Here is a 12130-nt window from a genome sequence, read left to right as displayed (position 1 = left end):
CGTGCAGTTCAATGTTTTTTTTCAAGGATAACGGCAATGTTCGAGGTTAACGGCACCACAAGTGAGTGAGTGAGTAAGTTAGTGAGTATAAGAGTAACAGGAGTTTGCAACCGCATGGTCTCGGAGGATCAATGTTTGTTGTCACCATATCCATGTCTGCCTGCAGCTCTCTTTACTTTTACACTACCTGTTGGTTTTACACACACACACTCACACACACACACACACACACACTTTAGCATGCGCACGCACACAAACTCAGATACATACAAGCCATCAACGTAACAATTATGCGTTGTGGAAAAAGAATAATTATTATTTTTAAAAAAAAGTTACATATATATAGAAAAGAAGCAAAACAAAACAAAATCACCATATAAAGCTTTACTTCGATTTCCAATAAAAGAAAGGAACAAAAATCTAAAGAAATCAGGCAACTATTTTTCAACACTAAATCGTGTCAATGCTCATCATGTCTGATATGAGACAGGTTTGGATTTATTCACCTAAGCTGAAAAGTCACATTGACACCTTTGTATCGTTTTAGATCCCGAGGTGAAAAGTACAAATAATTCTACACCGTAGTTTTTGGCTGCTATGAAAGTATCGGGTTGTTCAATTGAAAACAACAGCAATAACAACACCAAAACAAAAAACAACAATCTCTGACTACATGAAATAATCAACAAAGTAGAAACGTTCTTATTCGTTTAGCATCTTCAGCATACACAAGCCATGAAATCCCACTTTTAAAATAGACATCAAAGCATATATAAGCATTAGCCTACATATCCATGTGTGCATTATTTGAAGATTTGCGGACAAAGTCTCAGTTTCAGTTTCTCAAGGAGGCATCACTGCGTTCGGACAAATCCATATATACACCACATCTGCTAGACAGATGACTGACTAGCAGCATAACCCAACGGACTTTGTTAGGCCTTGCATGAGTACATGCAAATATATTTGTGTGCCTGTCAGAGTGGACTCCTTCTACAGAATTTTGCCAGAGGACAACACTCTCGTTGCCATGGGTGGTTGTTGTTTTTTGTTTGTTTTTTCAGTGCGCCAAGTGCACCTCGGTTTATCGTCTCATCCGACAGACTAGACGCTCATTTCGATTTTCCAAACTTGGGAGAAAGGGCAAGAGCGGGATTCGAACCCACACCCTCACGGACTCTGTACTGACAGACGAACATGTTGACTATTCTGCTACCTTCCTTCCTATTGCAGAGGGGAAAAAAGAAGAAAAAGAAATGGATGGCGCTGCACTATAGCGATGCGGACTCCCCGGGGAAAGCAGCCCAAACTTCACACAGACAAAACATGTGAAAAAAAATGAAAAAAAAGGAGGGTGTGGCGCTGCACTGTGGCAACACCCTCTCCCTTGGCTGAGCAGCCCGAATTTTGTACAGAGAAACCTGTTAGTCAAAAAACAACAAAAACAGAACAAACAGAAAACAGTATTCTAGAACTGTGTATGACTGTGCACGGTAAAGGCAGTGTTGTGGGGAGCAAAAACGCTGTGGTCTGCAGTTAAAAACGGGAGAGCACTCCATGGAAAGCGTATCTCCGCAAAGGCGAACAGTTACGTAATATCGGGAGCTACATGAGGATCGGTGCTATACTATTCCTAACTAATCTTTACTCAGTGTCGTATTATTCCAATTCAGATTTCAGTTTAACCGGAACGCGTCCCTGCGTTTGGACCAGTTCATGTGCGCTCCACCACACCTGCTAGGCAGATGCCTGACCAGAAGCATAACCCAATGCGCTAGTCAGGCCTTGAGTACATCCATATATATTTGTGCTCCAAACAAAATGGATTTTCTTCCACAGAATTTTGCCAGTGGACAACACTTGGGATTTTTTTTTTTTTTTTTTTTAAGAGCGCCGAGTGCGCGCTGCACACGAATGACCAAACACTCAGTTTGATTTTCCAGTCAAACTTGGGAGAAAGAGTGAGAGCGGGACTGGAACCCAGACCCTCTCGGTTACTGTATTGGCAGATAAGCGTCCTATTCATTCTCTCAGATTCCTACCCATTTGTATCATTCAACAAAGTTTTATGGAATTTTTAAATATTTTTCTTGAGTATCGCACTATTGTTACCTTTTGCCATAAAGATATTGTGAGCAATCCTACCCCCCCCAAAAAAACTCAAAAAAATAATTGGCTCGACATACCAATTCAGATTATTAACAGATCTAACTGACTTGTCCTTGGACAAAAACTGACAATAACACAAAAGTTCAGCAAAATTTGTTCACTTCATTTTGCAAAATCATGTCGACAGACGGAATGATATCATTCAAAGCATAGCATTCGATCCCCGCCTCCCTGACCCACTTTTTGCACTGCACAGTACTACATGTAGTCATGATAAAATCATACGAAACTACCAAGATACTGGAGGCAGACACTGTTCTACCCTCAACAAACACACACAACAGAAAGCTACAAAATTAACGGAAAATCACCCTGACTACATATGGAGCAGAATGATATCATCAGCTAAATGAGATAGGGGGAGTGGGAGATTATGTAAATGCTAAGTGTAAAAAAAAAACCAGGACTCTTTCCAGATTACAGCAGAAGGCGGAGAGAAGAAATGCCAGGGAAGGCGAAGGTTTCTGTTCTCCCACGTCGCTGGCCATGAACGCCCATTGTACCCCTTCCCTCCCCAGTTCCCGCTCATCCGCCCCCAAATGACTGCTGCAGAGGTCCAGGGGACAGGGAGAAGACCAGAGGCATCAGGCTTGGAGGAGGCACGGGTCATCATGGGGGTCACGACGTGCCGGCCCTGGGCCTTGCTTCACGTAGGGAGCCGAACCGTGCACGTTGGCAGGTGGGGGGCGGGCCCCCGGGTACTGGCTGTGTGGGTATGGACCACGGCGATCCCTGCTGTAGGCCGGGGGAGGACAGGGAGGGTATTGTCCTGCGGGTGGGCGGGGAGGAACAGAGGTCCCCATGGGTGCCGCTTGTGTGATGATGGCCGTCTGGTCCTGCGCCCACACACACACACACACAAACACACACACAATGTGTTAGACTGAAGACATTGTGCTGGCTTGACCGGTCAGGTAGAGTGGTGAAGAGAGGTGGGTGGCAGGTAGACAGAGGGGGAAGCAAAGGTGGGGGTGAGAATGAAAGGATGAGAGATGGTGTAGGAGGGAGAGAAGGAGTGGAGAGATAGGTATGGGGTCATCATGGGGGTCACGACGTGGATGTAAAGGTCGGGGAGAGAGACAGAGACAGACACACAGACAGACAGGCAGAGAGCAGTGGAGAGAGACAGAGACAGACAGACAGGCAGAGAGCAGTGGAGAGAGACAGAGACAGACAGACAGGCAGAGAGCAGTGGAGAGAGACAGAGACAGACAGACAGGCAGAGAGCAGTGGAGAGAGACAGAGACAGACAGACAGGCAGACAGCAGTGGAGAGAGACAGACAGACAGACAGGCAGAGAGCAGTGGAGAGAGACAGAGACAGACAGACAGGCAGAGAGCAGTGGAGAGAGACAGAGACAGACAGACAGGCAGAGAGCAGTGGAGAGAGACAGAGACAGACAGACAGGCAGAGAGCAGTGGAGAGAGACAGAGACAGACAGACAGGCAGAGAGCAGTGGAGAGAGACAGAGACAGACAGACAGGCAGAGAGCAGTGGAGAGAGACAGAGACAGACAGACAGGCAGAGAGCAGTGGAGAGAGACAGAGACAGACACACAGGCAGAGAGCAGTGGAGAGAGAGAGAGAGAGAGAGAGAGAGAGAGAGAGAGAGAGAGACAGGCAGAGAGCAGTGGAGAGAGAGAGAGACAGACAGACAGGCAGAGAGCAGTGGAGAGAGAGAGAGAGAGAGAGGAGTGAATGGGGGATGGGAAGCGGGGGGTGTTGGGGCGGGGGTGTGGGGGGTGGGGTGAAAGAAAGAGAGATGGGGAAGGAGAGAGGGTAAGGGTAAGATAGGGGATGGAGAGATACGGATAGAGCTAAGTTGGGGGAGCGATACGGATACAGATAATTCATTCAAGTATAGGCCATACCCCCTCATGAGGGGGTGCAAACACATGGTTATATAACTAAAACAACAAGTAACACGCGATCATGTCATACTCTAAACTTAGTTCAGCATTCTAAGTCATCAGGGTTGATCTCAGTCTGAATTCTTTAAACAAATGGATTCACAAATTGTGAACGGTATGTTCATGCCAAGAAGCCGTAAGTAACGCTAGTCCAAGCTGACTGGGAATCTTACTGAATTTAGCTGAAATATACTTTGTTCTTAAGTCATGCATGACAGGACAATTTAAAACTAAATGTATTTCTTTTCTTCCTCCTTGCTGCAAAGTTTGCACATAAGATCAGTTGCATTATGTGTTCTGTATCGGTGATGGTGTACTACAATTTCAGAAATAGGCCTACCGAGTCTAGATCTTGCCATTGAATTCTTTGAGTGTCGATCTATGTTTAAAAGCAAATATGTTTTGACATCCAGTAAAACACAGAATGTTCTGTAAACATTAAATCTCTCGCTAATGCTAGCATGAAAATCCCATTCCTGCATCTGCATACAACAACCCTTTCTTTAAATGCTCTGAGAAATTTGTTAATACACTCTACGTCTTGGTTTAACCAAACGTAACCAAATCCAAACATAAACCATTTACTGTGGACGTTTGAAACCCAGTTTCACTATCACGTGCATCCAGATCTAACAAAGTTCGATATGATTTGTGAGGTAATTCTGACATACATTCTCGTTAACTTTAGGCAATAACCAATACATCTTATATATGAATTTATATAAAAAGGGTACCTGTTTGTTTCCCCACACATAAAAAGCGTTGGGTGTTTACATTCTACTCTTAAAAATCTCTTGAGCGCAAGCAAATGTACTTTCTCACAAAGAAATGCTTCTGTCTAAACCCCACTTCTCAGCACTATATTGTAACATGGGTTGAAGTTGTGAATCAAATAACTTAATAACAGTATTCAGGGAATTACTTTTCAATTTGTATAATTTCTTAAGAATAAAAACATAAGGCGGTTTGGGCTCTACTGGCTAAGTCACCATATGCTGTCACAAAACTCAGTCTTGTAGTAAAATAAATTCCAAGGTATTTGTATGCATTCACTACGAGCATAGATACTCCATTATAAATCAGTCTTTCTCCGCGGGCTAAGCAAGCCCCCTTTCTAAACACAGCAATGTTACTTTTATCCATGTTCACTTTTAAATGAAATACAGCTGCGTTTGTAAGCCAGTAACTGTTTCAGACAATAAGGCAACATCATCAGCTAGTAACAATAAAAACAACGCAAACAGAACGAGTTGTGCACACCCTTGTTAATCAACACACGGTCCTGCAATGAGCTCAAGTTTTTACTTCTACTTCCTGCCCTGTGTTTTCACCCATGCCCAACCAACTCTCGCCCTCACAGAATTCAGCCTTTGTCAAAAGGCCCACTCACACGACGACACCTTTCAGTGCATCATGAAACAGTTGCATGAGCATCGACAAAGCAATACAAGTTTATTTCATGAAATCCTGTGGGTGTACACGTACGTTTTACATATTGCACGTAACAGACAGGGAAGAGAAACAGGAAATACGAAAAGAAAAGGGAATAAAAATGTAAAAGAGCTGTGTTCCCAGATTCACTGTCTGCTGTTGCTCAGTTTCTGAACCTTACACTTGGAATGAGCTCCCTCTTTCACTTGGTCAAATCTCACCACTCACCTCTTCCATGTTTGGCCTTAAAACTCATCTCTTTCCAAAATAGCGCCCCCTCCACTTCCCACTCTCACCCCCCCCCCTGCCCCCCCCCCCCCCTCCCGTCCCCCATCCCCTCGTTTCTCTCTGGTCCACTGCGTCTTTGGCTTTCTATTCACATGCATTCATGTTTTGTCTTCGTCCATACGAACCACAGTATCATAATGAATAAATGGCGTCAAAGCACTTTTGATTTGTCTCTACTCAAGATTCAATGCCGAGTACATATTTCTATTTATTCTTATTCTTGTTGCTGTTATTGCAATTATTATCATGACTATTATATGTAGTAGTAGTTGTTGTTGTAGTTGTAGAAGAAGTGGTGCAGACTTCTTTTTATTATTATTGTTGCTATTATTGTAATTATTATCATGATTATTATATGTAGTAGTAGTAGTAGTAGTAGTAGTAGTGGTGGTGGTGGTGGTGGTAGTAGTAGTGTTGCTGTTCTTGTTTATCTATATCCTCACAATTTGGGTCCTGGCGCCACCAACCACCACAACGCGGCGTGACTGCTGTAAGCGATGTGCGCGGGCCCAGACGCAGGCTGATATCAGGATCATTTTTAGCACGACCGCTATGATCACAATTCTGAAACGACACAAGCAGATAGAGACGTTGATAAGGTAGATCAATGGGCAAATGAATGAATGAATGAATGACAATGAAGAAGTAATCAACTCAGTGAGCTAGCCAACTGATACATATGAATGATATGAATACATATGCATTCATATATATATATATATATATATATATATATATGGGGAAGCAAGCAAGCCAAACAGTGATACTGGGGAATAAGTTTCAGTTTCAGTTCAGTTTCAAATTTGCCGTATAAAATGAAAATGAAAATTAAAAATTAAACACAAAGGCAACAGATACCTGACCTTTGCATAAAGCCAACACACTGATCAGGCCTTGACAACTTTCCTAGGTTCGACTAAAGCATGAACATAAAATGAAATAAGACAAGAAAGGCAAGACCTTCAAGACTCACTTGTGATACACACTTAAAGAAAAAAATATCAGTGTTCCAGTGACAAGCTTGTCTTTCCACTCACCGAGAAACTACAACACCTTCCATTCAATTTCTTTTTTCTGTTCATTCTCGTTAATTCAGTATCCACTTTAAAACATTCATGTGCAGTAAATACGTCGGTGATTATCAAGAAATACTTTTAATTCGGCGGTAAAGGAGACGTTGCCATCGCGTCAAGCTTTGCAACATATTTTGTCAAGATCTGTACTGACCAATGCCGTGTAGACAAGGCAATGAAACGGTCGATTCAAATTTTATTTTCTGTTCATTCTGGTTGATTCAGTGCCCACTTTAGAATATTCATATGCAGTAAGCACGTCAATAATGCAGTTAGTGTCACTGTATGTGTTGTCCTGAATGTGTATTTGCTTTTAATTGCGAACAAGAAAAGACGAGGTCATGGCGTATGTAAGGCACTTTGAGCAGCATTAATACTGGATATCGTGCCATTGAAAAGTTGGTATGACTGTCAAGATGTTTTTCCTACTATGTTTAAGACAAATTTGGTAATGGCAGACAAAGTATTTCCAGAGAAAATGGCAATGTTAAAGTTTACCACGGACACACACACACACAACTGAACACTGGTTTATAACATAGACTCACTTTGTTTACACAAGTGAGTAAGTGATAAGACAACAGCAGGGAATTAATTAACAGATAAATAAATAAATAAACAAACAAACAAAAATTCTAAAAGATAACTACACATCTGAACTAAGCTAACGATTTAGTGAGGGAACTGGTTCTCATGTGTTAGAGATTAAGGAACCAACTTCATGAGCCTCATGAACGAAGGTCAGCTTACTTTAATGTTTGTACTAGCTCTGACCACATATAATTCCGACCCCCACGGGCGTGGGGGTGGGGCTGTCTTGACTAATTGGCAATGTCATGAACAGCACGCCATAATGATGTTTTATTTCTATTACTTATAACATGCTGTATTTGTGTGTTTTCTGATTTTTCCCCCGTTAAAGCTAAATCAAAATATCTTAATTCTTCGTATTTCATATTCTATCTCTTCTTTCGTACCTTTTAATGAATGCGTCGAATGGTGCCATAACTTTGATAGTATCTTGTGTCAATAATTTAGGAAGTGTTTTGTGCTTTACTCTCTCTCTCTCTTCAAAACACTATCAACCACTGCAGAAAAGGCTCGGTACCATGCTGTTAATGCTTGCGCTGGATCTGTGTCCATACGTATGTACATTTGTAATGATGCTAACTTTGAAAAACAAATACAGTGGAATTGAAATTCTTGATGAAAGAGCTGTAGTTGATTAACTCTTTGTGCGAGATCCAAAGAGAAAGAAAGAAGTGAAAAGACAAGAGAAGAAGGGGTGTAATCACAGACGTATAATGATGTCCACTTATATACGTCCGTGGGAGTAATGGAAGAAAATAGTTTTGACTCAGCAAGGGAGTATGGTCATGCAATCTACTGTGGAATGTAATCATAAAAAGCAATAAGAAATTATCTATTAAAAAAAAACATACACCAAAAAAAAAAAAAAAAAAAAAAAAAAAAAACCCACAAGAAAGAAACAAACAAAACAGAGAAAGAATGAGGGTGTCGTAATTTGGAATTCGCATCATCATCATCATCATTATCAATACACCATAACAGTGAACACGCAAAATAGCTCTACAAACAGGACCAAAAAGACCGTTGAACGAACAGGTAAAGCAAGCAGTTACTTAAGGTGAAAACTAAACAGGTGACTTAAATTACCCCCAGTAGACTTCCATGCCTGCGGTTGGTTGGGTGGGGTCACGTGGCTGGACAAGGTGGTCAGAGTGAGGCTGTTTCTATCTGAAAGTGCATGAGAAAGGGCAGTCATCAGCGCTGATACCATCATCATGGACATAACTATTCACAGTCCGATGAACATTGTGGTGTGCTGAAAGGGTTCACACACCAATGCATACACACACACATATTGTAAGCAAGTGCTTACTATGTACAATCAAACCACTTTTTTTTCCTCTCACACATGCCTATGTGATCTTTGACAGCACACAGGCTTCACAGCATATTCTTTTTTTTCGTCACGGAGGAAAACTTCACAATTTGAATAAAATCTACGTGATGCAAATTACAATAGGCTATAGATTAACACAATTGTAGTGTTGGTTGTTTAACAGAAGAATCACGCTGTTGTATTTATTGATATAGTCTACTAAATTTAGTACAGATCAACATTCAGATCTATTCATATTTTTCTTTTCCAATATATTTTTTCATTTTGGTTTTATTCTTAAACCAACCTGCCCTTGTACAGTGATTCTAAAATATTTTGCATGAAAGCGATATACTATTAGAACAATTATTAATTTAGATCCACTCGTACTTTTCTCCGTTGCATCAGGCACTGTTGATGCACAGTGCATATATTCCGCCATCCTGATTTGCTCTTCGCCTGTTCGTACTATAATCATTAGCATTGTCTGAGATTAGACAGGGAACATAATTTTATAAATATTTTAATTATTTATAGTCAGTTGCATCTTTTGACAATGTTTACATCACATGGACGAGTTCGGAAAACCTTTTGCGTAGTTGTTTTTTGCACTACTGTCGATGTACCTAAAGTACAATTGTACCCATCAAAACTGGATCTGTTCCCACCAATACTTGACCACAGAATACTGGTATCAGTGTACCAAAGCACTGTCCAGAATCAAGCTCACTCAATAAATCCGTCATTTTGTAATTATCCATACTCACTTGTAGCCATACAGCGAACAGAAACTCATTCAAATCTTAAATCGTCAGTTTTTCGCACCACTATAACCCACCAACCTCATCTAAACGTGTTCGGAACAACAAGGACCCTCCTTGACCACGCCACACCCCCTTGGAAAAGACCTACAACTTGACCTTAAGGGCGTAAAGCCGATAGGTCGTTAAACTCCACTCTACCTGGATTCGGGGAGCTAGGCAGAGCTGGAGCTGAGCTGCGCCTATCTGATTAAACCGAGCGAGAAGTAACGATACAGAGAGTAACTAGTAAGAGCTAAGGCATAGTCAAGTACAACCATAGGCTTAGCTCCCTTGGCAACTGCAATTCCTATTGCGGCCTTTTCAGAAGAATGAAACTAACGAACGCTTCACCCAAACAGATCTAGGCCAAGAATTAAACCAACGATAGTACAGGACCCAGCGAAAATTCGATTCGAAAGACCATAGTCTCTCTTTGACGGTTTTACCACCATAGACACTTACGTTTATCAGATAAATTCGAATTTGATTAACATTACTAGTATTGAGACTACTATAAAGTAACAAGACAAATAATTGGGTTGATATCAGTGTTATGAAACGGGCTCATTCTAAATTTATGATATCATTTGTAAAAGATAAACGTACATGGAGTGATAGCCTAGAGGTAACGCGTCCGCCTAGGAAGTGAGAGAATCTGAGCGCGCTGGTTCGAATTTTTCTCCCCCTCCACTAGACCTTGAGTGGTGGTCTCGACACTAGTCATTCGGATGAGACGATAAACCGAGGTCCCGTGTGCAGCATGCACTTCACGCACGTATAAGAACCCACGGCAACAAAAGGGTTGTTCCTGGCAAAATTCTGTTAGAAAAACCCACTTCGATAGGAAAAACAAATAAAACTGCACGCAGGAAAAAATACCAAAAAAATAGGTGGCGCTGTAGTGTAGCGACGCGCTCTCCCTGGGGACAGAAGCCCGAATTTCACACAGAGAAATCTGTTGTGATAAAAAGAAATACAAATACAAATACAGGGCCTATTTTTGTTCAGTCCCCAGTAAAGAATGGACTGAGTGGGAGGAAAGAATGAAAAACTGAGTGGCTGCGTTGTATAATTTTGTTTTACAAAGTTTTAATTGATGTTTACTTATTGTTAATAGTTACTATCTGGATTCTGTGTCATTGGATCTAAGTTGAATTATATAAAGAATTTTTCAGCTTTGAGCTTTACTCGGCCTTTGTCCTTTATTCTTCGTTGTGTGTGGTCTTCAGTATCGTCCACAGTGTACGTAAATTTCGTTGGGCGTGGTCTGTTTTATTTGTTCACTGTGTATGCAAATTAGTTCTGTCAGTTGTTAGTTCAGTGTTTGGATTCGAACACAAACCTAGTAAGTCATCTTGCATCTGGTTCAGTTTAGGTGTGCACTGTTGTCGGACCGCTCGGTATCCACCCTGACAAGATTTTGCCTGGTTCCAGGCAACAGTTCAAGATGAACAAAACATTGACCAGGGTGGGGGCTGCTTACAACACACACACACAGACGCGCGCGCGTTTCAATTGAAAAATCAAGTTTTAATTATCCTTTCACTCCTATTAAAGTATGGATGACTATTACACACAAAAAAAATTAATATACACCACCGAGGTAACCATGTGTTTATTCTGTATTGTCCGTGTGTTTTGTGTGGCTTGGTCGGGATTAAAGAGGCTATGCCAGTCTTGAATAAAAGCTAATTTGTGTTTGCACATTTCTTCTGTCTTTGCTGCTGTGTGCACATGTCAAATGATCCGTATAAGGGCAGGCCCGACGCTTCCACTCCACACAAGATGCAGACATACACACGTACGCAAGCACATCTTAGCCGTTCGAGGCATATGAACATGCGTAAGATTAAGAATAGTGAAAATAATAGAAGTAAAAAATAAAAATATAAAAAAAACATACAAGTGAAGACAAGGAGTTATTTACTTATTTGAATGGCTGGAAATAAATGAGTTTTTAAAGGTTTTGAAAAAAGGGCAAGAAACAGCATGAGGGACAGGAAACGGGGTAAGTTCCATGCGGCGGGAATTTCTAAGAGACGGTCATCACCTGATGACAGGAGCTGCCGAACTGGTGAGTTATAATGCAGAAGCTCTGAAAAGTGAGAAGGAGACATCCAAATCATAAATTTGTAGCACAGGAGAGAGTTTGTAATCTATTCTTTTCTCAATAGATAACCAGTAGAGTGAATGAAGGAGAGTAGTGTTATGAGCAGATTTGGGAGAACGGAATATAAGTCGTGCAGCATGGTTTTGGACTCTGAAGTCTGGATAACAAGTAGTTGGGGCATCCAGCAAGCAACGAATTACAGTAGTCAAGCCTAGATAGGAACAGGGAACAGAAGAAACATGGGTTTTTGTTGCATCCTGATAAAAAAAAGTGCTGATTAGAGATTATTCTACGTCACTCAAGGTGACAGATTTGACAGATCAAGGAAATCTGCCGTTCAAAAGATAGAGTCAGGTCTAAGATAACACCAAGGTTGCGAACATTTTTTGAAGTTGGAACATTGCACCCATTTACCTGAACAGCTTGGGGGAGTGAAACAGA

The 12130-nt window shown here is 41.4% G+C and overlaps 1 protein-coding gene across 3 annotated transcripts in view; it reads right to left on the bottom strand.

Moving 5' to 3' along the window:
• Positions 1 to 295: 295 nt before the first annotated feature.
• LOC143300665 (uncharacterized) overlaps positions 296 to 12130 on the bottom strand; it is a 12290-nt gene continuing 455 nt past the window's right edge. For 2 of the 3 annotated variants that reach the window (XM_076614498.1, XM_076614500.1), the window contains exons 2-4: positions 8548 to 8628; positions 6241 to 6361; positions 296 to 3005 (exon numbers count right to left, since the gene is read on the bottom strand). In XM_076614498.1, the coding sequence (XP_076470613.1) occupies positions 2754 to 3005; positions 6241 to 6361; positions 8548 to 8564 (390 nt within the window). In that variant the 5' untranslated portion in view covers positions 8565 to 8628 and the 3' untranslated portion in view covers positions 296 to 2753. Of the gene's footprint in view, positions 3006 to 6240; positions 6362 to 8547; positions 8629 to 10921; positions 10969 to 12130 lie in introns of those variants that run through there. The other variant, XM_076614501.1, reaches the window with a different exon arrangement.

The sequence above is a fragment of the Babylonia areolata genome, chromosome 26 (assembly GCF_041734735.1).
Source record: "Babylonia areolata isolate BAREFJ2019XMU chromosome 26, ASM4173473v1, whole genome shotgun sequence".
In the NCBI taxonomy this organism is placed as follows: domain Eukaryota; kingdom Metazoa; phylum Mollusca; class Gastropoda; order Neogastropoda; family Buccinidae; genus Babylonia; species Babylonia areolata.
The sequence above is the reverse complement of the archived record's forward strand: the minus strand, read 5'-3'. Positions and strand labels throughout refer to the sequence as shown.